Genomic DNA, 25,955 nt, shown 5'->3' with positions numbered 1-25,955 from the left:
AAAACCAAAAAAAAAAAAAAAGAGAAAGCAAGGAGAAATAAGCACTTAAATTTATGGCTGTTGTTTACTTGCATTTGATCAGTTTTCCCTAATGTTTATTTTATGGAGATACTACATCTTAATCCCATTGTCCATATGGTACTGCCACCCGTCCACAAGCATGCCCTTTTCTTCCTTCCAGGTTCTTTTCCCTTTGTGGCAAATACATGTTTGTTAGGTAGATGAAGATTTGTCCTTGTTTATTTTTTGCTTTTTCTTCTTTAAGGCATAATTGCAGTTTACTAGTGTTTAATCATGTAGCATTCACCCTTCTAGAACCTTCCAGAATACACTTTTATGTCAAAGTGACTTCCTTTCTATTCCTTTTACTGCTGGAAGGATTTGAGCTTAGCTGTCTGTACAAAGAGTAGGAAAGGAACATACAGCTGTACAAGAAAAGGGTGAGAAGGGGTCATTAACACATTTTTCTCTTAAATTTACTTATGTGTCCCTTTTTCATTCTTAATACTCTAGGCCAAGTTTCTTCCTAACAGTGGTGATTCCACCCTGGCAATGTGTGCCCGGGATGGGCAGGTCCGTGTGGCAGAACTGTCTGCTACACAGTGCTGCAAGAACACAAAGCGTGTGGCCCAGCACAAGGGAGCATCTCACAAGGTCAGTAAGCCTTTGTTCCTAAGACTCTGAACCCAGACCTCCATGGATCTCTAAACCAGTGTTTTCCCTTGTGTTTCCTCTGTTGTCTTCACCTGCCTTACCTCATTCAGCCCCTAGGTTTGTTAAGAAGGGAGTAAAACAGTTGTCCTAAAGTTCCCGAAAAACCCAAGTATTTGAAAGACCTTCCTTCAGCTCACATACTGACAAAAGTTTGATTGATTATCCCCCTGGCTGGGTGCGGTGGTTTATAGCTGTAATCCTAGTACTTGGAAAGCTGAGGCAACATTGCTATGGGTTTAGAGCTAGCCTAGGCTACAGAGTCAGACTGTCTTGAGAACCCCAAAATAAACAAACCTAGCCCCAAGCGGAGAGTAATTACTTCAGAGACCCTTGAGTTCCTGTGTCTTCTAAAGTTTACTGTTTTTAGATCATTTTAATGGGTCCCAGGTGCTAGTGGTTGAGTCTTCTGATTCTTGATTTTCCTGCTCACAACTAGCCTGTAAATAGCCATGTTATTGACAACTTTATTTAAAGCTGTGACTATCCAGTGGATAGTCATGGTGGCAGCTAGGGAGGCACTGAGAGCTTCCCAGCCTCAGGGTAGATAATATGTTTGTTTGTTTGTTTTTCATGCCATGCAAAGGATGATATTCTCTTACAAAACCTAAGAAAAGTTGGAGCCCAGAAGGCTCGAGAAATATGAAAAATACTCACCTCTTTGATTTTTTTTCCCTCCTCACTTTAATTTTTAAGTCTAGTTCCCACCCACTAAGTAACTAATTTTTAGAGTTAAGATACAGGTAAGAAAGAAGTCTCTAATATTATTGTCTACATGCCTGAACTGAACTTTATTTTATAATGAAGTTTTTGTTTTTTGAGACAGAGTTTCTCTGTTTAACAGTTCTGGTTGTCCTGGAATTCAATTTGTAGACCAGGCTAGCCTCGAACTTACTGAAATCAGCTTGCCTCTGCCTTCCAAGTGCTGAGATTAAAGGTGTGTGCCACCACCACCTGGCTGAATGATGCTTTCTTTGCTGTCCTGTTCACGTTCATTGTGACTTGGTTAAAATAGAAAATTACCTGTATAGAATAAGTGGACTGTTAACTCACCCAGAAGAGTGAGTGAAGCTTAAATTATTTCCCTTCTTAGGATTTTTTTAGAAGATTTATTATGTATACAGTGTTCTACCTGCGTATATTACAGTTGGTTGTGAGCCACCATGTGATTGCTAAGAATTGAACTAAGGGCCTCTGGAAGAATAGCCAGTGCTCTTAACCACTGAGTCATCTCTCCAGTCCCCTTCTTCCCTTGTTAGCGTTTTATAAAAACAAACAAAAAAGTACACATTTTACTTGCTAAGACTTTTTTTTGAGACATGGTTTCACTACGTAGACCACACAGATCTCGCCTCAAACTCCCAAATTGGTATTAAAGGTATGTACCTACCATGCCTGGCCTGCTAAAACATTTTAATTGCTTCCCTTCTTAAACGTAAGTCAGTGAACAAGATTCCCTCTCAATATTTAGAAACCACATCCTTTCCCTTTATCTCCTTCAGTTGGCCCTAGAACCAGACTCTCCCTGTACGTTCCTGTCTGCTGGTGAAGATGCTGTTGTCTTCACCATTGATCTGAGACAAGACAGACCAGCTTCGTAAGTTTAGCCATAATATCTTTTTTAAAGATTTGTATTAGTTTTAACCAGGTGGTGGTGTGCATGTCTTTAATCCCAGCACTCAAGAGGCAGAGGCAGGTGGATCTCTGTGAGTTCAAGGTCAGCCTTGTCTACAGAGTGAGTTCCAGGAAAGTCAAAGCTACACAGGTTTGTTTTATACTTGATCTTAACCAAAAGGCCTAGAAGTAATGATATCTTCTGTGTATCTGTGGGGGTGGGTATGTACACATGAGTACAGATGTTCAACATAGATGCTGGGAATCAAACTCGGGTCCTCTGCAAAAGCAATATGTACTCTTAACTTCCGAGCCATCTTTCTAGCTTGTGGTCACATTTTCTTTGCAGAATTCTATTCCTCGGCCTTGAAAATGTTCCTTACGTCATGGTAATGTTGAACTCTTAGGAGCACAAACCACAGTACCTTTATGTGTATGAGAGGTTTGGAGAGATTCTTACCTCCATGTCTGTTTTTTAGTATGAATTGCCTAAGCTACCTTTATTTTTCAGAGGTGCTCATTTTTTATGTGTAGACTTTAATAATTTGGTAATCTTCTGTTCTCTATTCACAAATCTATCTGGTCAGCAAGCTTTGGGGATGACCACTTGTCTGCCTCCCCAGCACTAGGATTAGAGAGGTACATCTTCATATCCAGCCTTTCTTGTGAGAGCTTTAGCTCAGCACAGCACACACTTCACTAATGGACACATCTCTCCAAACCCAAAGCCAGGTTCCAGGGAATTTTTTTATTTTTTTTTTTTTTCTAAAAATTGGGAGATAGACTTTGACCTCCAGGCGGATTAGCTTCCTGTTGCTATGATTCTTCCAGCACTCCCTGTATCTCCAGGTGTTTTGTATCATGTATCAAGCTTTTAGCTTGTGTTTAATTTTTTTAATTTAGTATTTTATATGTATGGATATTTTGCCTGCATATATCTCTTGCTTACCACATAAGTGCAGTGCCTGGAGAGGCCAGAAAGGACATTGGATCCCCAAGCACTGGAGTTACAGACAGTGGTAGGCCACCACGTGGTTGCAAGTAAACAAACTCAGGTCCTCTGGAAGGAAGGACAGACAGTGCTCTTAACCACTGAGCCATCTCTTTATCCCCAGCTTATTTTTTATTATTTCATCTATTTTACAAATGATGGATTCATTATTGCAGGTTCAAGTACATGTAATATAGTTTGATCATCTAGATTCTTCCCTCACTCCGTAAAGCATCTTCTTCCTTTCCCTCATAGTCTTCCTCCTATTTCTTCCTTTGTAAAAACAAGACTATCAGTTCCATAAATGGCAGAGGATGTCATTAGCTTCTCATCTTCTTGCCTCTGTTTTCTGAATGTTGGACTTACATCCATGCCATGATGGCAGCCCTCTTCGCTTTCTTGTTGTACTTTCTCTTCCCTTACTCCATATGGGGGAAAGCAGGCAGTATATTTTTATGACTCTGGCTTAATTACTTGATGATTTCCAGCGATTCTCCTCAGACACTAGAAAATTACTTCATGTTTTCCTCCAGTCTTCAAAATAGCGTAGTGCATTTTCTTATTTTGTTATTTAGAACAGAATAAAACAAAACAAAAACAACTTTTTTTTGGTACAGATTAGAATTTGATTTCTTAATCACATCTTCATTTACTTTCCTGATTTTTCACTTTTCATTACCACCTTGAGTCTTTTAGTTTTGGGGTTTTGTTAGGGAAAGAGGGCAAAGTAGCCCAGGTTAACCTGGAAGTCACTAACTATGCTGGCCCTGAATTCAGGCAGTTAACTTCTTGAGTGCTGGGATGACAGATCTGAGCGACCACGCTGAGCTCCATCTGGGTCTATTGGACGCTGTAACTGTTGCCTTTTCTATTCTTTGAAGGAAACTGGTGGTGACAAAAGAGAAGGAGAAGAAAGTGGGGCTGTATACAATCTATGTGAACCCTGCCAATACCCACCAGTTTGCAGTAGGTGGACGAGACCAGTTTGTAAGGTGAGTTTGTCGGTCCTTTGGCTCTTTCAGAGTTTGAGACTTATGGTACATTGTATATTGCCAGATATTACTCAATGCTAAGTTAGCAAATTGTAGGAATTCATTAACTACCCTGTTGAACTTTTTACCCTTTTGGAAATGCTTTACCTGAGACATTCTGTTCCTTGTGACAACAATCTGAGGAATTTCATATTATGGAGATTATTATATTTTAAAATTAATATATCTTATTTGTATTTTGTCTGCTTGTGTATAACTGGGTACCATGTTCATGAGTGGTGCCTGAGGAAGTCAGAGAAGGGGGTCGGATCTTCTGGGATTGGAGTTAGAGACGGTTGTTGGGTACCATGTTGGTGCTGAGAATTGGAGCTAATCCTCTTAACCACTATGCCATCTTTTCAGCCCCGAGATTATCACGTTTTAAAGATTGATAAATTTGTCCCACATAGTGGCTCAGACATAAAACCCATATGTGCCACTATTTTTAACATTGTTTAACAGCAATCTTTTCATTGTTTTTTTTTTTTTTTTTTTTTCGAGACAGGGTTTCTCTGTGGTTTTGGAGCCTGTCCTGGAACTAGCTCTTGTAGACCAGGCTGGTCTCGAACTCACAGAGATCCGCCTGCCTCTGCCTCCTGAGTGCTGGGATTAAAGGCGTGCGCCACCACCGCCTGGCTTTGTTTTGTTTTTTTTGAGACAGGGTTTCTCTGTGTAGCTTTGGAGCCTGCCTTGGAACTTACTCTGTAGATCAGGCTGGCCTCAACCTCACAGAGATCTACCTGCCTCTGCCTCCTGAGTGCTGGGATTAAAGGTGTGTGCTGCAACCACCACTCCCTGGCTTTTTCAAATAATTTTAAAATTTAATTTTAGTATTATCTGTGAGAGTGATGTATTTATGAGGGGTGTATGCCATAGTGCACGTTAGCATGCATTAGAAGTCACAGGACAACTTTGTGGAGTCATTTTGTTCTTAACTCTTGTTCGGGAATCAAACTCAGATTGTGAGGCTTGCATCATTGAACAGCAAGTGTGTTTACCCGGGTAATCATCTTGACAGCTCTTCATTAGCAGTTTGGAGCACTGGTTAGATTTAGAAAAAAAAAAAAATTGTCTCGGGAACACTCTGTAACTGAGGATTTTTGTTTCTGTTGTCCTGGACCATTTTTCTTCTGTAGTAATATCTTTGTTACAATGAACATCTGTTTTTAACACTGGCTTTTGAAACACATCCTAAGGGAAAACAGACAACATTCTTTCAGTCCCCATTGTACCAGTTGTTTTCCTCCTGACCCGTATTCTCTAGCTAGCCAGCTGCTGTATTTTAACTACATTTCTGTGGGGTTTTCAGTTTGAAAACGGAGGGACAACATAATTAGAAAAAAGGTGTTTTGTTTTTCTATTCTACTGGTAATTGAAAAGTGACATCTTCTTTTGAAATGAGAGCACATTTTTAAAACTATTTTGAAATTACTTAGCTGGGTGGTGGTGGCGCACGCCTTTAATCCCAGCACTCGGGAGGCAGAGGCAGGCAGATTTCTGTGAGTTCGAGGCCAGCCTGGTCTACAGAGCTAGTTCCAGGGCAGGAACCAAGGCTACAGAGAAACCTTGTCTCGAAAAACAAAACAAAAAAAGAAAGAAAGAAGAAAAGAAAGAAATTACTTATAAGTTTTCAGAAAATATATGACTTTGTTCAAGAGTTCTGGATAATTTGTTACTCTTTTCAAAATTTCTTTTACTCGTAGTCTTTATATATATAGCAGTATTTTATGTATTTATTTTGTGTGTACATTATGGTGTACCTGGTGCCCACAGAGGCTAGAAAAGGGCTTTGGATCCCCTAGGAGTGGAGTTGTGGGTGGTTGTGAGCCACCATGTGGGTGCTGGGAATTGAACCTGTGTCCTACAAGAACAGCTAGTGCTCTTAGCTGCTGGCCCATCTCTCCAGCTTCCTATTTCCTATGCTGTTAATAATAAAAAGGCTATCGTTGGAGCTTTCTGGTTAAGCTTGAAGCGTCTCTGAACCTCTGGTTGGGATTTTTTTTCTTGGAGAAATAGATTGCTTGAAAAGACTCTTATGGAGAATATAACTACTAGGACCAAAACTTTTAAAGAGGAATGGGTGAGTTGGATGTATTGACTACTCTGAAGATCTTAATAAAGTTCCAGTACCCTATTCTACAGTTTGTAATTTCCCAAGGCTAAAATTGGACTGAGAATTATTTTAGCAAACAGGAATAAAATACTCAGATCTTTTCTTTTATCTGTGTCAGTGTTTTCAGTCCACTTGTGCCATGTCTTCGCAGATGGGAGCCTGTATACCTGTCAGGAGCACATGCAGACTATGAGCCACACTGCTCTCCATGAGTAGAGGTCCTTTTAGCACTGAGGTCTCTGACAGTATCCTCTTCTCAGTCTACAAAGAGAGATAGCCTACTCAACCTTAAGGCTTCATATAATTATTACGAATTTTAGGGTTGTGAAAGGTATATGTGTAGGGTCTTGAGGAAAAACTAAGAAGTTTTATTTGTTTGTTTGTTTGTTTGTTTGTTTGGTTTGGTTTTTTACAACAGAGCTTCTCTGTGGAACAGAACTAACAGTGATAGCTGTCCTGGTAGTTCTGTAGACCAGGCTGTCCTGGAATTCAGACAGATCTGCAGATGTTTGAGCTTTTGTTTCCTGTAAAGTGCTCAGAAATTACTGAGGAGATTTGAATGGGAACTTAAAATTTTGTTTAAAATTCTGATGATGACATGAGCAGGAAAATCAGAAGGAAATCAAAATAAACAAAGTATGATGGAAGGAAGTAGGAAAAGCAGATATAACCAAAACTGTATACCCAGGGAGAGGAACTGACAAGAAGTAAACTAAGAAGAGAGAAAAGACTGGGGAGGAATGGGGGGGATGAACATGGGTTTTTTAAAACACACACACACACACACACACACACACACACACACCCCAAATACATGTATGAAATTATCAAAGAACTAACCAAAAGTTTTAAGTGTGAGAGACCTGTATGTGGCTTGGTCATCTGTATTAAGGATAGTGTCACGAACAGATTGAGGGCTAGGGACAGGTTTAGAAAGAGTTTTGGAAGGAAAATGAGTTATGGACAACATAACTCAGAGTAAGAGACACAGATTTAAAATAGATTTCCAGATATAGGGAACTAGTGGTAGTTAAAAATGCTAATAGATTTTCCTTATCAAAAGAAAGTACAGTAATTTCCCCTAATCTATAAAGAATGCATACCATGGTGATAGCTTTGAACCTCTGGATAGTAGTAAACCCTAGAAGTACTGCGTTAGTTTTGTTTCTCATATATATCTATGATAATTCATGAATTAGGCACAGTGATTGATTAGCAGCAATGACTAATAGTAAAGTAGAATGTTATAGAAATACTGTAAAGAAATTTTTATTAAAACTAGTAAATTGGGTTTTTTTTCTGGACTTATTCATTTAACATTTTGAATAGTTGACTACAGGTAACTTCAGGAGATTGGTGATTTGGGGATAGTTTTTGTGGCCTGTAAGAGAGAGTCTAGCCAAATGAAAGTTTAAGGAAGGAGGGATGGAAAGATGGCTCAGCAGTTATGAACACTTGATGTTCTTTCAGAGGATCTGGGTTCAGTTTCTTCTACCCACATGACAGCTCACAACCATCTGTAACTCCAGTTCTCTGGGGTCTGGGACCCTATTCCTGGCCTCTGCAGCACTGCACTCATACATGAGATACATATACATATATGCAGGCAGAGCACTCATACACTTAAATAAAAATACTTTTTTTAATGGACTTAAGATCTACTTACAGCCGGGCGGTGGTGGCGCACGCCTTTAATCCCAGTACTCGGGAGGCAGAGGCAGGCGGTTCTCTGTGAATTTGAGGCCAGCCTGGTCTACAAGAGCTAGTTCCAGGACAGGCTCCAAAACCACAGAGAAACCCTGTCTCGAAAAACAAAAAAAATAAAAAAATAAAAAAAAAATAAACAAAAAGATCTACTTACATAAAATGGCCTCTGCCCATGAATAATAAATGCTTTGGGATAAGTAGCATATGTATAAAAAGTGTATATACTAATTGCTTCAGTAAAAATAAACCATAAATGAGGCTTGGCAGATGGATAGTTCAGTCTATAGAATGTGGAATCCCAGTGTATCCATGGGGCTTGCTGGCCAGCAGCTCTAGTATAATTGGTGAGCTCCAGAACAGTGAGGAACCCTGCTGTAAAGGATGTGAATGGTGTTCCAAAGGATGACACCCAAGGTAACATACCACCACTAAAATAAACAGTAGGTGATATGAAACTTGAGAGAGACCATTCCAAATGGATGCACCTGAGGATTGCTGCTTAATGAAAGCCATCTGGATAAGGCTAAGTTTAGAACTGGATTGCAGAGGGGACACCTTTCCTAAAGAGAGAAAAAAGAGAAGGAAGAAGCTTGACTAGGAAACAAGAGCCTTGTTTTCAGCTCTGCAAGGGATCACTTTGTAAATTTTGACACTTTGACTGCTTCTTTCATTAAAGGATTTATGACCAGAGGAAAATTGACGAGAATGAGAATAATGGAGTACTAAAGAAATTCTGTCCTCATCACTTGGTAAGATTCCTGAAGGACTAGTGGCTTCTGGCTTTTTTGACTTCATTCTGTACTGCCTCCAAACTTACTGGCATAATGCGAAGAGTTTGAAGTCAGACAGATTTTAATCCTGGTTTTCTCACAAGTCTTATGATTTTAGGTACCCAGTTCAATTTTTTTTTAGCCTCAGTGTTGTCAACAACAAAATGGAGATTGGCACCAGCATGGTGGCCTAATGAGATAATGCATCTGAAATGCTAGCACTCAAAAGAGAACCAAGACAGGGCCTAAGACTACTTCTTGAGGTGGACATATTTCCTCAGTTAGATACTTCACTCACTCTCTCGCCCCTCCCACTACCTCTTTCTATTTACCTTTTGTTTGTCTCTGAGGAAAGATACAGAGGAGTTTTTTTAAAAGCCTGTTCCTGAAGTTGATATAACAAATGGGGTGGGGTGGGGGCATCAGTCAGTATCTGCTCCTTATTGCAGGTGAACAGTGAGTCCAAAGCAAACATCACCTGTCTTGTGTACAGCCACGACGGCACAGGTACGTGAGCAGGGCCTACCCCTAGGCTGGCATGCCTCCTGTCTAGGGAGCTGCTGAGCTAGTGAGGCGTATGCCTTCCTTGTTCACCATGCACTGTAGCTCCGCGTGGACAGCTGGGAGTAATACTGATGGTGAGCATGGAGTGGGAGGATACAGCAGTGACCCTTGGAAATACTTCAGATGACATTTCACAGGCTCGTCATGAAGCCTAGGCTACTAGCCTAAGCAAATTCTAATGCCTTTGATTCCTTAATAAATTAGAGGGTGTGATCTCCTGTGTCTGCTACCCTGGGCTGGTACTGTGTTCATCAATAGACCCTATGTCGCTGCAAACTAAGTAAGATGGGAGCTGTGTCTTGATACTAAGAGGATGCACTACCAGCAAGAAGCCCCATCCTAAACACCCTCATCCCCTGAATCTCCTGGTCTCTGCATTTTTCAGCCTTTGCCTTCACTGCTGTGTTCTTGTTCTTGGCAGAGCTCCTGGCTAGTTACAATGATGAAGACATTTACCTTTTCAACTCTTCTCACAGTGATGGGGCCCAATATATTAAGAGATATAAAGGTCATAGGAATAATGCTACAGGTGAGTCTGCCTTTTTCTGTTTCTGTGACCAAGTCACACTGAAAACCTGTTAATCTTATTCCCTAAGGAGTAGGCTGCATGTGTCATCTTGGACAGTGTGAGGTTATGCCTAGTTGGGCTGGAATTTTCTTTTTTCAGAAAGTGTGATTCGGGGGAGGGCTTATTAGCATCTTCACTGAGGTGATGTTGCCTCCAGTTGGTTTAAGCATGAAGTTAGACTTTACTTTCTGTGATTTCAGATACTGTAAAATAAGCACAGAGGTCCTTTTTGAAGTCAGGGAAAGCTGTAGTACTGAATTAACACAGTGTGTGCAGGATAGTATCTTTAGAGGGAGAGCAGGGAATGTTTCTTTTGAATAAAGCAAAGTAGGGCAATAGTAGTGATATCTAGACTAGGTTTGCAGTGAAGTTTGGAGTTTTAGTTCTGTCTGTGGTTCCCAAACATTGGTGCTCAGTGCACTCACCTCAGGCTTTAGGAAGAGAGCACTGATGCCTATGCCCCACCACCACACAGAGACATACTCATTGAATTTAATTGGTGCTGGGTGCAGCTGGAGCATTGGAGTTTTAGTGTCCTGACTGGTTCTGATGTAAGGAGGTAGAGAATTATGGCACTTTGTTGGTTCCACTCCTCTCAGCTCTGTGTCGTCATCTGATCTGGAGACAGTAGTAACTTTTACTTTTTCTCTTGGCTGGTAAGAGAGGAAAGAGGGGCAGAGTTATGTGTTTGGATTTCATTATGTGGGCAAGCAAAAGGAAAAGTGTCAGTATTGTGACTGGTATATGGAACTGGTTCTAATAGTTGGACTCCTGTCTTATACAAATTTTAAAGATTTGAGACCTTTTACTGAATTCTGGTAGTGAGCATAATCAGATGCTTCTTCTAGGTGACTGTGCCACCTACCTTAGTCAGCCTCAGATCAACTGATGACATAAGAAACACTGGCTGAGTACCAATAAAATATAGGCCAAGAATAATCCTAGGGCCAAAGAGTGGACAGACAGAGCTGAAATGAATCAGGTTGGGACAGATAGGGCCTGTACTTGATACAGTATAATTGAATAGAGTGTTGCCCAGGGACAGTAGACTCCTGATAGAACTCTTTGGGAAACTATAAATAGTCTCTGGGACTGGTGCAATTCTTTTTATAATTATCTATCACTCACATACTCTCTTGATTGGTTTTGTAGAAATGAAAAGAATTATTTGGCATTTAGCTGACACAGTTTGTGAATTACTAAATTCTCAGTGAGGTAAATAAATACAGGCCCGGTGCCAGCCCTTATGTGGTTTCTTCCCTCATTTATCCTTTCAGTAAAAGGCGTCAATTTCTATGGCCCCAAGAGTGAGTTTGTGGTGAGCGGTAGTGACTGCGGGCACATCTTCCTCTGGGAGAAGTCCTCTTGCCAGATCATTCAGTTCATGGAGGGAGACAAGGGAGGTGTGGTGAGTATGATGTGCTGGAGTGGCTGGCCCTAGATCCTTAGGTCAGTAAGGTAGGTTTTTACAGTGGACCACTGAATTTTCAATATATGGTACCATGTTCTAGCATTCCATACAGTTAAATTAAAGGTATTATACCTTAAGGGTGCTGAGATTTTGATGGTATACTTTCTTCTATTCCTTCTGCCCTTAAAAGGTTATAGTTGATTAAAAAGAAGAAAGGGTTTTAGGAAGAATTTATAGCCTGAACAAATCTTAAGCATGGGCTTTTTCCAAAAAAAGAAAACATTAGTTTAGGATAGACCTTCCTCTATAATGTCAAAACGAGATGTCTACTGCCTTGGCTGTAAGTAAGCCAAGCAATGTCCTTGGCTGACTCCTGGCTTGGCAGAGAAAAGTTAAAAGCACATTTATTTATTTTTCTTTTATTTTTTTTTAGAAGATTTTTTTTTTGAACATTCAGGGAAGTAGCTATGATTTGTAACTTATATTACACGGTATTCAATATTAAATGTAATTAAATGTATTCTTACTGTCAAATGGATGCAAATACACATAATGTATCTGCATAGGTAGAAAGGAAAGTGAACAGCCTGCTAGGTAATGTGTTCATCTGGTTGTCCTTTGTGTTTTGCGAGCATTCTCTTTGTTAATGACTCAAGAAAGAATCGAGAAATTAAAGTTAAAGAGTGAAGAATGAAGAAGCCTTCAGCTCTTATGATTTTTTTAGTTTACCATTTTCCTTTTTTAAGATCCAGCATTAGGAAAGAATTAAATAGCTTTCTACAACAAGGTTTTGAGCCACTGAAGAAAGGAAAGAGTTTGAAAGATTATACTTTATTAATTAATTACCCAAGATGTTTTGGCTACATACATCTTGTAAGGAATGATAGAACTGCTTGGGCTCTCATCCTTTTCTTCTATGCTGTGGGGAACTTCAGCATCCATCTATGACTTGATAAAGCTTACCAGAGAGCAGTGGTAGAGCTTAAAGTGTCCTTTGGTGTCAGGATCCCATTCCTTCCTGCAGTTTTCTTCTGTTTTATGAGGCTATTTCCTATTTAATTCTGGTTTCTTTTTTTGGTTTTTTCGAGACAGGGTTTCTCTGTGGTTTTGGAGCCTGTTCTGGAACTAGCTCTTGTAGACCAGGCTGGTCTCGAACTCACAGAGATCCGCCTGCCTCTGCCTCCCGAGTGCTGGGATTAAAGGCGTGCGCCACCACCGCCCGGCTTGGTTTTTTCTAAATATTTTGAACCTAACACATATATGTCTCATATATGTATTTTATATATATATAAGCTTCTGTAGCCTGAATGTATTGAGAGGAATCTCTTAAGTTCAAGGTGTGTCTTTTCTGCCTGTGTTTCCTTTCCTTCAAAGGTCCCTCCTCTGGTCACCTGTAGTTAACAAGTTCAAACATTAGAATCTTAATAAAAAGTCTGCAGTGGGCACACAGTAAATCAAAAAGGACCTGTAAATTCTTTCTTGATCAAAAATTATTGTCTTAGCCGGGCGGTGGTGGCGCACGCCTGTTATCCCAGCACTCGGGAGGCAGAGGCAGGCGGATCTCTGTGAGTTCGAGGCCAGCCTGGTCTACCAAGGGAGTTCCAGGACAGGCTCCAAAGCTACAGAGAAACCCTGTCTCGAAAAAAAAAAAAAAATTATTGTCTTGCATTCTCTTCCAGAAAGATGCAGGGATGAATGCCCTCTTATAGCCAGCACTTGTTTCTCCAGAAGCATTCTACTGGCTGATTTGCTTTTAGCTTAGCCAGTACCAGGGTTTGTTGATTAATCTAGTGCCTGGGGGAAGAGATCTTTTTGGGTTGGGTGAGCCCCAGGCCAGAGTTTTTATGATTCTGAGAGATGTAGTGGCTGCCACTTCGAGTTTCTTTACTTGTTCTTGCCTTTATGTAAGCCAAATGGTTCGTGTGGTTCTTACTGTGTAGAAAGGAGCTGCGGGCTGCATTCCCACCATCCGGCTCTCTGCTGCCTGGCTAGCTTATGCCCCGAAATAATTACACAGAAACTGTATTCTTTTAAACACTGCTTGGCCCATTAGTTCTGGCCTCTTAATGGCTAATTCTCACATCTTGCCATAACCCATATCTGTGTCGCACCAGTCTTACTGGGAAAGATTCAGCATGTCTGACCTGGCGGCTTGCTTCATCGCGTCATGCCTCACTTCCCTTCTTCCCAGCATTCTGTTCTGTTTACTCCACCCCCCTATGTTCTAACCTATCAGGCCAAGCAGTTTCTTTATTAATTAACCAATGAAATCGACAGATTGGTATGTGACACTCCCACATCATTACTGGTTTCCTCTGAGATAGTTTTGTTTTTTGTTATAATCTTTCAGCATTGGAGGTCACCAGATTCCAGCCTAGGAGTAGAAGAAGCATTCTCTATATCATTAAGTAGAATGTTAGCATCAGAGGGATCTTAGACTATATTGCTCACCTTGCCCAGGTCTCCTAATTCTTGTTTTGGGATCCTTTGTTCCCATTCACCTTCACCAGGGACAAGAGTGGGAAATGATGTCAAGGAACAACTCCTTACTCCCCAAAGAGCACTTGATGCTTTATCCCATTCCCTGCATCTCCCCCACCCCTGCCCCCGCCCCCCAGCCCAGTCCTCTAAAGCCAGAGTCTCTGCTAGAGCATTACTCACAGGGTAAGTAAGCCCTGGAATCTAAACAGGTCTGGTGAGGTGACCAGGTCCCCTGGCCCAGAAGCTCTCTGTCAGCTTCCCCTGCAGGCTCCAATTGAGGCACTGTACGTAATTTATTCTCTTGTCCTCTTGACATTGGCTTTGTCCTTATGCTAAGTTCCACCCAAGGAACTGTTCCTTTATGCTGTTATTTTCTCCGCTTGTTGGAAGCTCAAGAGTACAGGTCTTGAGCAAGACTTCATGAAGAAATGGATGAATGAGGTCAGGTCTGCATGTGTAAGTTGTGAGTATCCGTTGCTAACATTTTCATACTGGAGTTTGTTCTCTAGTGCGTCCTTGGGCTACAGACTACACAGCCTTAACAACCACAGTAAGCCTTCATGTGAAATCAGAGCAGAAGAGAACCAGGCTTTCTCTTTTACTCTTAGGCTCAGACTTAGATTTGGCCTTCTGAGAGTGTCTTACTTGTAAACTCAGAAAATGAAGTCATCCGAGTCTCTATGCCTGCCTTTCCTTTTCCTTAGCTGTGGTCCGAGTGTGCAGATAACAGCAGCCAAGCTTGGTCCTGAGAGAACTAGAAGAGACTTTTGCCAGGGGTTTATTTTCTTGGACTATAGAGCAGAAGCAAGGCAGAGTGCTTTTCCTATCTGTTCCTCATCTGACTAGAAGCCTAAAAATGCTTTAGCAGCTAGATCTGGGACTGGCTCTTCCGGTGCGGATGGGAACTGCTCTGCCCCGCCTTGCCCTGCCCGGTTAAGGAAGCTCATGTTTGCAAGTCAGACAGCAGAGGGCATGGGTGATTTTAGACAAAAGGAAACTATCTGAAACCCAATGTCTGCCATCCACTGTTTTTCTTCTGTTCAGTGAATGAGGGTGACTGGAATTGATTCAGTGGTGAAACTGCATGGGCTACATTGTCCTTCCCTGTAGTGAGTTTACTATGGCCGTAGGGCAGATAGCAGGATGTTGCCTTCTGTGAGCACTATAGTGCTCTTAAACAGTCCCAAACCTCCCTTACCCTGTCCCTTTAGTTCATCCTCCTTAGCCTCCCCATTCTCCACTTAGTAAACAGTCCCAAGTGGATATAATTGTTCTCCATTTTCTCTGGAAGTACAGGGTTGTTTTTTTTTTTTTTTTCATAATTGTTAACTTGATGAAAGCCATTTATCCCCCTCCCCCCCAGCCTTGGGAAAGTTGGAGCTTTAGACTGTGGTGTGAGTGAGGTTATGCACTGTATCTCAGTTACCTTGTGAAGCTGCAATATGCATGGCCCTTCATTCACTTGCTCCTGGGGCTATGTCTGGGGATGTGGCCTCCCCTCATCTGTATATCCGAAATGATAGGCAGGCTGATTTTGTATCCAGAGCTATTTGGTCTAGGCTCAGGTAGGTAGGTGGGCCTCTTTCAGGCCAGGTCATGGCAACTATTTGGCTCAGGCAGCTGTAGTTTTCACACTCTGATCCTGTGTACTCCTAAGCCACTGCTTTCTTTCCTCCCAAACCAGGTAAACTGTCTTGAGCCCCATCCTCACCTACCTGTCTTGGCAACCAGTGGCCTGGACCATGATGTGAAGATCTGGGCACCCACAGCTGAAGCGTCCACTGAGCTGACAGGGTTAAAGGACGTAAGTGAATGGCTGAAGGTATTCATTTGTAGAAACAAATGTGTAACTGTCACAGGAAGGACAGTTCTTTAAAGTCATTTTCTAACAGCTCTTCTGCTTCCTCTCACTGCCTCTGTGGAGACAGTCCTGAGCCAGAGAACAGCTCTGAAGTGCTTCTAGTTAGTAGGTAGGAAGCATCCATAGGAAAAAACTGTTTTATGGTAGAGTGTCAGTGACTGGCCTTGCCAGTGACTGGCCTTCGGCATCCTTTCCGAATTTAGGGCTACATTAGCTTAATGGTATCAGAAGGAATGTTTTATTGGAATTAAAGACACAGTCTGCTTATCCCACCCCCTCCCCTCCCCCACAGTGCTGTGGATCGTACTCGGTCTTGCACATGCACTACCACTGAGCTACAATCTAGCTAGCCCCTTGGTTTTCAGAGACAAGCTTTTTTTTTTTTTTTGGTGTTTTGAGACAGGGTTTCTCTGTAGCTTTGGAGCCTGTCTTGGAGCTAGCTCTTGTAGACCAGGCTGTCCTTGAACTCACAGAGATCTGCCTGCCTCTGCTTCCCAAGTGCTGGGATTAAAGGTGCGCACCATCACTGCCCAGCTCAGAGACAAGCTTTTAATGAGTAGCTCAGGCTTGGTCTTGAATTTGATCCTCCTATCTCCACCTTCCAGTGCTGGGTTATAGTCATATGCAAACAGCAGTGCCAGTCTTGTTGATCAAGCCTGGGTTTCTATTAATTATTATCCCTTCTCCTAACTCTTTTGGGTTCCAGGTGATAAAGAAGAACAAGCGAGAACGGGATGAAGATAGCTTACATCACACTGACTTGTTTGATAGTCACATGCTTTGGTTCCTTATGCATCACCTGAGACAGAGACGTCATCATCGGGTAAGCCTTCATCGGGTCAGTATTAGTTGGAATTGAGTTCCCAAGGATTATGTGCCTTTGAAGAAGCCTAAGCACACTTCCTTACTATATTAAAGAGGAATGGCATGGTCTCGGCTGGGTGTCTCATCCACTGGCCTTTTATCCCTATTAGACCAACTAGTAGAGAGGAGGGTGTGTGTGATTTTGTCCTCTGTCACCTTATATGCAGAGGCTTATGGGTGGGAGGGGTAAAGAAGAAATGATTGCTCTGGATGACTTGTGTTAACTTCATGCTAAAAGAGGTCTAGAGCAGGGGTCAGGCAACGAAGCTTTATTGAAAACGCAGCCATACTTGTTCTCTGTACTATATGTGGCTGCTTTTATGTTACAGAGGCAGAGCTGAAAAGAGACCATATGCCCACAAATATTTACAGTCTGGCCTTTTAAGAAAAATTCTGAGCCAGGCACAGTAGTAGCTACTGGGGAGGCCAACCTAGGACGATTGGGAGTAACAGGTCGCACTAGGTTATTTAATTAAAAAAAAAATTCTAGATCTAAGGTCTTGTCTTTGATCCAGGGGACATTACTAACAAGGATTTCCCATCCTACAGCGCTGGCGAGAACCTGGGGTTGGGGCCACAGATGCGGACTCTGATGAGTCTCCCAGCTCCTCAGACACATCGGACGAGGAGGAGGGCCCTGACCGGGTGCAGTGCATGCCATCCTGAGGCCCCAAACTTAGGAGGGATGGGCTGGGGCTGCCAGCCCGATCCTGCCTGGGCAAGTCTTTTTCAATCCCAGGCCCTTATATTCATCAGAAATGCACTTTGGACTTTTTGTTTAAATAAAGGAAAGATATCTGAGAAGGACAGACCACAGGAGATTGAACCAGCAGAGAGCCCCTAGGAGTGAGAGACAGCCGGTATGAGCTTCCATGGAAAGGTGCAAAGGACTCAACAGAAACAGGCCTCTCCCTGAAGCCTTTGTTTAGGGGAGAGAAACAAAGCCTTTTGTTAACTGGCTTGGATAGGAAATGGGGCTTATTTTTCTTTAACCTCCCTTGTTTCTTTTGTGGGGGGTGGGGGAAGGACTGGCTGGTCAGTACCAAGGGGCCAGAGAAGAGGGTAGGAATGCCACTCTCTTTGCTTTAGGTTTTTCACTTTTTTTTCCCCTCCTTTGTTTGTTTTTTTTTTTTTTTAAAAAGAAGTCTGAACGGATCCATTGTTTTTTGCCCCTGAGCAACCACATCCCATGATTTTATTTTATTTTTTTCTTTTTTCTGGGAAATCCTTAAACGTCCCTAACTATCCCAGTACTCTTTTCTTCCCTTTCCACTGTCCTTATTCTCTGTACTTATCACAGTGTGTACACTTGACTAGGTATCCTCCACTTTGTCATCTTCCTCCCAGCACCCTCTAAAATGGGGGTCTGTGATGGAGTTTGGGGAGAAGTGGGGTGAGGGCACGAGGTGGAAAAAACAGGAAGAAGTTACCTCTTTGTTTTGTTTTGAATTGTTCAGTGGCAGCAATTTCCCTGTCCCTATCACTGTTAGAGGCCTAATTTTATATCTATAAATATATTAAAAAGCAAGTTAAACTTGGATGTATCAAGTTAAAATTATTGTCAAAAGTTTAAATACCTATATATTCTCTGAATACAATGCAATAAAGGGACTTAAAGGAAGAATGGGCGAGAGTGATGATATAGAGGGGACACATGCGGCCAGCTTCCATTTATATATGGCTGTCAGAGCCTGGGGCTTACCTTTAGTTCTTACAAGGCTCAAAAATGCAAGAATATTTAGCTGTGCCCTTCTCTGCCTTGGTGCAGCGGTATGAAAAAACAAATTCCTCTCAACCTTGCCTCAGGTCTCCTAATTCCCTTAAGTCTTGTGAGGGATCCCAAGATTGCTCCTCTCATTGGAGGCTGGCCTGTCTTTATAACATGGGCCGAAGTGTGACTTCCGAGGGCAGCACTGCTGCAGGCCTTACCCTGGATCTGTGGATGACAGAAAGCACACTCGACCCCTGGCCTTTAGCTGCTTGATTCTTTAAGCCATTCAACTCCATACCAGCTCTCTTCTTAATGGAAAGATGAAGGGAAAACTTCCTGTGAATTGAGGGACAAGCCAGTAATTGGAAGGTTATTCTGGTGACTGGGGTGTAGACACCCGTCTTAACCATTGGCCACTGTGTGTTAAAGTCCCTGTTGAATTCTTGCCCTAAATGCTTTTGCTGCTATTTCTTTGCCCCTAGTTTTCACAAGGTTCAATCAGGAATCCTGTATCCTGGGTCGGTCAATTTGACCACACTGGGCCAGGATGAAGGGGGAAAAGAGCAGAGGGTGGTATCTTTACACACTCCTTTCTCCTGCCCCTTTCCTAGCAGCTCAGACCAGATCCAGTACTGTACTTCCTGAGGCAGGGAGTGGAGGAAGCTAGTACTCTCATGTCCTCACTGCTAGCGGGAGTATGAGGTGGGCTTAAAACCATGCACTCTGGAATTTGTTGTATTTTCTCTCAGTAAAGCTTTTCCCCCCTCGACTACTGCTTTGTGTGGTATGTGGTCCATCTATTTGTGACAGAGAACTTTGGTTCCTTCCAGTGTAAATGCTTGATTCTGCCAAAGTCCCTGTTTCTAACGCTTGAGTTACAGAAGAATGTTTTAGTGGGATGGGCCTGTTTATGCCAGTGCCCTTGATTCATACTGAAGTGAATGATAATAGGGAAAACATGGCTACATGTCCCCTCCCAGTCATTCAGATGTTTCCCAACTCTTAATGACCCACAGAAATTCTGGAATCAGTCAGGTACAGTACAATCAGTCACCTTTATTCCAGGGTTAGAACAAGGCCGTGCATGCTGCAGACAGGAGCACAGGCTAGGGGCAACCTCACGGCAGCACAAGGATAGCAGGGTAGGTCAGTCTATTAGGGCAGGTTAGTCTATTTAAAGTTTATTTTTTTGCCTTACAGAGAAACTGCTGAAAAGCACCCTCTCTCTTCTCCTGTTTCTCCCATAAATAAGGAAAGCTCCGTCTCACTCTCATACCATCCCAGATGGAAGGATGGTTTATGCTTAGTTCCTTTCTCCCAGCTGTACAAGTCTCTATTTTCTTAAAGGAGAAGCCAGACGGGACTAGGGAGACTTAGGAAGGACCTTTAAGGCAAAACTGGAGTCTTGGAGGTGTGTGTGTTAAGGCAGGTGTCTGCAGCAGTGGCCAGAGGGGATGGGCAGATTGGGCTGGGCTAGGAGTTGAATGCGCTAGCTAGCCAGTCTGGCTTCTTCCTCTTCTGACAGCCTGGCCTCCCCTCCTGTGAAGCTTTGCTCCCACATCCTAGAAGCTCCTACCTTCAACTTCCTCTAAATAGTCTCTGAGCTCACATGTAAATTTAATGTTTGCTGTGGTTGGTTTAAATGCTTTCTTTTCCATTTGGGCTATGTAACAATTTGGCTCTATCACTCCCTTCACTGTGACAATCCCCTCCCACTCCTGCTCTGGCCTAGACAATAAGTTAATGCCAAAAACCACAAAAAAAGGGCAGACATGGCAGTGCGGGTTTAATATACATATATGTAGAATATATATGTACACACAGTTAGCACGGTCAAGATGGGGAAGGGCATCTTGGGACAGGTAGGAGGCTGGGTTCACTCACTGTACTCTGTGACTTGGCGGCATCCACAAACCCAAATGAGAAAGGTTACCAAGTCCCTTCCTGGATTGAATTAGGGTGGTAATCAGCGCAAAGGAAACCACTGTAATTAACTCCTTTTTGGGGTAAGGCTACCTACAATATCCATATTGGGACCCCGTAGGTGTGGGCAGGTTGAGGTTAAAACCTACAGATCTCATTCCCCAACCTCCTTAGGCTCAGGGTCAGTATATTCAACAGTCTCTATTTAGGAATAAAGGAGTAGAAAGTGGGCCTGTCTCTGCCTGCATCCCTATCTCAGGCTCAGTAGTGCTTGGTCCCAGCATAGTCTCTCCAGAGCAGAAGTTGGGGACATCAAATGCTGGCTTCTCCATGGGGTTTGATTTTGGGGGGCGGCCAGGAAAGGATCTAGTGGTCTTCTCATTAAGATTTCTGGCTCATACCCATCCCAGGCCCATGACAAGGGCATAAAAGAGGGCCTACTGGCGCTCAGGACTTCAGCCTAAGGAACAGCAGGAAACTGGACTCCAGCCAGTCCAGCAGAGATTTACAAACACTGAATTCTGTCTGGCTTTGCTTTCCCCTTCCAGGTAGAGGTTGAGTTGCCTCTTACCTTCCTTCCCCATTGGTTTTCTTTAGCTCTAACCATCTCTCCCATACCTCATCTTCACCTTAACTCCTCAGCGCAGGAAAATGCAGGTCCTTTCTGCTTCCATACTTTAAAGGTGTGGGGGAAGAGTGGAGGAAAGGGGAGGAGGAGGAGGAATGTGCCGATTTCTATTTACATAGAAATAGCTTCCACCTCCCCTATAGTGGGGAAATTAAGCCCCCCTCCCCTGACTCCAGTCCCCTCGTGAGGAGGAGGAACTAGATGAGCTAGACAGACAGACAGCCAGAGCGTGTGAACACGCACACACACGCGCAAAGTAAGGGGGTTAGGACCAAGTTAGTAAGTGGGTACAGGGCAGGGGGAGTGCCCTAGCCCCTCCCAGTGAGGATGGGGAAGGGAGTGGTCTGATGAAGATCAACCTTCCTCCTCTTCCTCCCCCTTGCTCAAGCCTTCTTTGGTGGGGGAGCCAATTTGATGATTTCTTCCTCAGAGGGCTGCCGGATAATGTCTGGAAAAGCAAAGATGGGTGTGTCCAGGGATAGAAGTTAACCAGGCAGGCCCATTGAGCATCCATCTCCACTCCCCAAATTCAGGGTGATTCTCCACTCTTAAGAATATAGTCAGAGAAGAAAAGCAGCAGTGTAGCTATGCCCAAGGCATGGCCTGTTACCTTTGTACTTCTTGGCACTGGGGATACGGGTTAGCTTGGTGTCCAGCTCATCCTCCTCCGAGATCTTCAGCACGCGGGTTCTGTAGTCGACCACCATAGTGAGTAGGTCAGGACGACGGGATATCTCAAAGATGTGCTCAATGTAGGAGAGGTTGTCTGGAGGAAGGCAGCTTGAGTCAGAACTTGGCGACAGAGGTCAGCTTCTACCCTGTCAGACTGGTATTCTTGAACCAACACTGACTGCTTACATTGGTTACTGGGGGGAACAACAGTGAAAGAAGGGGGTGCTAAGCCAGTAAAAGGAAGCTTGCGGCAGCCATGCAGTTCTGAGGACTGATCTAGGTAGGACGGGTGTCAATGAAAGTTTCTAGGGCATAAATGGGAAATAAAGACTAGATATCAAGTCCATCCTTGGGAAGGGACAATAGAAAAACTGCCTTCAAAATTAGCCCACACCCATTCTGTCCTTTTTCCATTTTCTTTCCAAATGAGTATCGGAATTCGAGACACCACATGTGGAAAAGGATGAGATTTAGAGCCAATCAAAAATGTTCTGTGTCCGGTAAGAAAAGCTACTTAGAGAAAGCACTGACAAAGACAGGGTGGTTTGTGAAGATTGTGTATGCCTCCTGCCCTGATTGTTGTAATAGTCTTGCAAGTCCTCCTTCAGTGTCCCTCCCTGCCATCTGTCATACTAGAGCCAGAAGAGTTCTACAAAGGACTCTGACTTCCCTTTCAGACCCATCTAACTCAAGATTTACATCCTCAGGGGCTGGAGAGATGGCTCAGCGGTTGAGAGCACTGACTGCTCTTCCAGAGGTCCTGAGTTCAATTCCCAGAAACCACATGGTGGCTCGCAGCCATCTGTAATGAGATCTGGTGCCCTCTTCTGGCCTGCAAGTAGGATACTGTATACATAATTAAATGAAACTTTAAAAGAAAAAAAAAGATTTACATTTTCAGGTAATCAGATCCAATCTTTTTAAGTCCAGCTAAGGTTCTCTGGGTTCTGCTTTAGGAATCCCACTTGCCTTGGGGATGGTCTATTATTATCATTGTGTATGAGTGTGGGCAAAGTACATGGAGGCCAGAGGACAACTTTGAGGAGTTGGTTCCCTCTTTGTGAGCCCTGGGCTCTTAGTGGGCACGCATGGCAAGTGCTTTTACCTGTTACTCTGCCGGCACTTGAGACGGCCTCACACAATTCTCCCTGCAAGCCCCAGCTGCGTGTTACTGCTCTAATCAGTGCCTCCCTACTACTGTTAAAAAGCAGCAGCCTCTAAAAGTAGGTAAGAAAACATTAGAACTATGGCTTTAAGTTTTACCACAATAGCACAGGAGTATTAAAAAGGGCCATAAAGGAAGTAGGTCTCTAATGATTACGGCCCTAGAACCCTGTCGTCTCTTAAAGAGTGTATCATTTACCCTGCCCCGTCATAAGGTTTCACTTTGTGTAAGAGGCTTGTGTTAGTTTGTTTCTATTTGCTGAATGAACAGAGCCCCCACAACCTTTGTCCAGCTTGTTGTGGCTCTCCAGGAAGCTAAACCAGGCACTGCCTGTGGTGATCTCCTCACTCTTCTCACTGGGGATGTCCTCCTTGCAGGCTGACTTGAGCTGTTCCAGATCTTCAAGGGTGATGTTGTTGGTCAGGTCCTGAAGGAGAGTCCCGTACTCTGCCATGACTGGTAGTCAGGGTAATAAAGGGAGAGAAAGCTGAGCTTAGTGTATGGGGTCTGGTTCACTTGCTGCCAGCCCATCCCCAGCAACACGCACACACGAGAGCACTTTTGTCCCGCCAGGTTGGTATGTACCTAAAATGTGAAGGTTCAGGAGAGCAGATCTGGAGGGAGAAAAGGAAAACCTCTGACATACAAGAAGAAACTTAGGAAAGCTAGGAGACATGGAGTCTAGAGTGACAGGTCACACACACCCCATACACAATCTTTTTCTTTTTTCCCTCCCTTAACAGTAACCCTGGCAACAGCTCCCCTGACTGAGGAGGCGGTTGCCATGGCAACATTCTACAGACTTTCTTGCTGTCTCCAAGTCCTCCTCCCAATTGCCCCACCTACCTACAACTCCTCCCCCTGTCACAGGCTTGCCTAGCATTGAGACACTAAAAGGTTTGGTTGAAGCCCCATGCATTCCATCTTCCGTTCTTCCCCAGAAGCAAAGGGTTCCTCATTTCAACATCCCACCACCCCGCCAATGACTCATTTTGGATGGATGCCCAATTACTTGGTCTGATGGATCCCTGTCCCCCCATGCTTACCCCTGCATTAGATTATTAGGTCTTAAAGTAGCAGGGAGCAGTGGGCCACCCCCACCTTTGTGAAGCCCATTTTCTCCCTTTATAGTTTACTGGGCCCCAACTCAGCCCTTCTAGCCTTTGTGCTCTGCCTGCAGCCCCCGCGCCCAAGAATACCAAGCGGCTGGCCCTGGCCCCTTGCCCAGTTCCCAGGCAGGCTGGGTGATGGGGGGAGGGGAGTTTAGATGTAGCTTTCAAAAATCTGGCAGGAAGGGGGCTGCTAACCTTTTATCAGCATCCTCTGATGCTGCCTCCAACCTGGCCACCTACAGGCAAGGCTAGACCTGCCATTGGCCTCCATACCTCTCATGATCCTCAATTGAGGAAGGGAGCACTCAAGGACACCCTTCACTAAAATAGGGACACTAGCTAAAATAGAAAGGTCAGACCTGGGGCTGGTGAGAAGGCTCAGTGATTAAGGGCACTGGCTGTTCCTCTAGAGGACCTAGGTTCAATTCCCAGCACCCACATGGCAACTCAAAACTGCAACAACTCCTGTTCCAGGGGATCCAAAACTCTCACATATAAACAGGCAAACATATCCAAAACATATAAACAGGCAAAACACCAATGTATATTTAAAAAAAAAAAGTCAGACCTTAGAATGAACTTTATAGATTTGATAAAATGTAAAACTCCAGTGGTACGCTAAGTGACTGACCATAGTGACCTATGCCTGTATTTCCAACATTCACGCGCAGTCTAAGGCAGAATTGCTGCAAGTTTAAAGTCATCCTGGACTACATAGCAAAACCTTATTTCAAGTAAGGAACTGTTTTTTGCAATGGAGTATATTTTTATGTTCGGAAAATTAAAGCATTAAAAAAGTAACTACATTCTGTGGCTAGACCAAAAGGTGGGCAAGAAATTGTTTGGCCTTGGACCTGATCAGAGCTGCCCATGCATCACCCAATACTGACCTGAAACTTGCAGATCAAAGGAGCAGGTTGATAAACCTGTTTTGTTTCTAGCCTCTTGCAAGGGAACTGAGGCAGAGCCATGGACATTGCATAAGTATGGGCCCAGAAGACCTTATTCTCAGCCCCCTACTTGGACCAGAATAAACTCTCAGAATAATACTTTCCCTCGGTGGCAGGCACCGTGACACAGACAATAAGCCAGACAGCAGGGCGAGCACGATCCGTGGAAGAATTGGTCAGAAACACTTTTACTTGCACACCAGGTGCCACCAGACAGAAGGGCCCAGCGGCAGTCCAACCAGGCAGGGCCAGGGACAATGCTCTCTGATTGTCAGCACCAGGAACCATCTCTGCCTTGAAATCTAGGTCACATAGCAGCAAGCTGGAGCCCGGCCCCGCCTCCACTGATAATCCTAGGGCAGAAAAAGGGGTGTGGGGGAGGGGCTGGAAGAGTAGCATAGGATGGAGACCAGAAGACCCTGCCCCAAAGGAGGCACGAGGACCAAAGTCTCAGTGGAAAAGGGGTCATACTGCCTTGATGTGACGGGGAAGAGGAGTTTGTAAATACGAGAGCTGCTGTAGGAGGAACGTGTGTAGCTGTGTGTGACTCGGGAGGAGTGAAGATTTAGGGCTCTGGATCTAAAACACAGATCTGCCGGGGAGGTAGGCGGGAAGGGATTAATGTGTGTAACATACACACCCACAAAGGTTGGGGGCAGCGGCTAGGAGCTTTCCAAGAGTAATACATACAAAGAGGCCCTTAAGAGGAACGTAGGTAGGAATATGTAAGGTGGCTAGGGAGAGACAGTGTGTATAGACATGTTTGCACGCACTTGAGTTTTCCTGGGGGGAAAACAGGTATGTGGCAGATAGAGTAGGTGTGTTTGGGTGTTCTGGTAATGGAGGTATATGCAAGCACTAGCTGTGAGCTTCTGGGGGACGTATGTTTGTGTTAGAACCGGCTGAAAGTATGCAAAAAAGTGCAGACTCCAATCCAGAGGGGTGAGGAAACCCACAATGTGACAGGAGAGCTGGCCTTGGGAAAGGCTGCGCATGAGGAATTCAGTGGATATGTCGGGGGGGGGGGAGGATGGGACGCTAGGCACAGAGTCCACAAGGCTGCAGCCTCCACTCAGCTGTTACCATAGCAACCTCCGTTCAGAGTTAA

The 25,955-nt window shown here is 43.7% G+C and overlaps 2 protein-coding genes across 5 annotated transcripts in view; one reads left to right on the top strand and one right to left on the bottom strand.

Moving 5' to 3' along the window:
- Positions 1-19,164, top strand: part of Dcaf8 (DDB1 and CUL4 associated factor 8) — a 46,156-nt gene extending 26,992 nt beyond the window's left edge. For all 4 annotated transcript variants that reach the window (XM_005368579.3, XM_005368578.3, XM_026789976.1 and 1 more), the window contains 10 exons: positions 514-654; positions 2,214-2,308; positions 4,198-4,308; positions 8,844-8,916; positions 9,387-9,444; positions 9,923-10,030; positions 11,347-11,477; positions 15,646-15,765; positions 16,529-16,645; positions 17,236-19,164. In XM_005368579.3, coding sequence (XP_005368636.1) covers positions 514-654; positions 2,214-2,308; positions 4,198-4,308; positions 8,844-8,916; positions 9,387-9,444; positions 9,923-10,030; positions 11,347-11,477; positions 15,646-15,765; positions 16,529-16,645; positions 17,236-17,352 — 1,071 coding nt within the window. In that variant the 3' untranslated portion in view covers positions 17,353-19,164. The remainder of the gene's footprint in view (positions 1-513; positions 655-2,213; positions 2,309-4,197; positions 4,309-8,843; positions 8,917-9,386; positions 9,445-9,922; positions 10,031-11,346; positions 11,478-15,645; positions 15,766-16,528; positions 16,646-17,235) is intronic.
- A 274-nt stretch (positions 19,165-19,438) lies between these two features.
- Pea15 (proliferation and apoptosis adaptor protein 15) overlaps positions 19,439-25,955 on the bottom strand; it is a 10,019-nt gene continuing 3,502 nt past the window's right edge. Inside the window, exons 2-4 of the mRNA XM_005368577.3 lie at positions 23,068-23,241; positions 21,559-21,714; positions 19,439-21,396 (exon numbers count right to left, since the gene is read on the bottom strand). Of these exons, the coding sequence (XP_005368634.1) occupies positions 21,332-21,396; positions 21,559-21,714; positions 23,068-23,239 (393 nt within the window). The 5' untranslated portion in view covers positions 23,240-23,241 and the 3' untranslated portion in view covers positions 19,439-21,331. The remainder of the gene's footprint in view (positions 21,397-21,558; positions 21,715-23,067; positions 23,242-25,955) is intronic.

The sequence above is a fragment of the Microtus ochrogaster genome, unplaced genomic scaffold (genome assembly GCF_000317375.1).
Source record: "Microtus ochrogaster isolate Prairie Vole_2 unplaced genomic scaffold, MicOch1.0 UNK35, whole genome shotgun sequence".
NCBI lineage: Eukaryota > Metazoa > Chordata > Mammalia > Rodentia > Cricetidae > Microtus > Microtus ochrogaster.
Note: the sequence above shows the minus strand (reverse complement) of the source record. Positions and strands in the feature narration are given on the sequence as shown.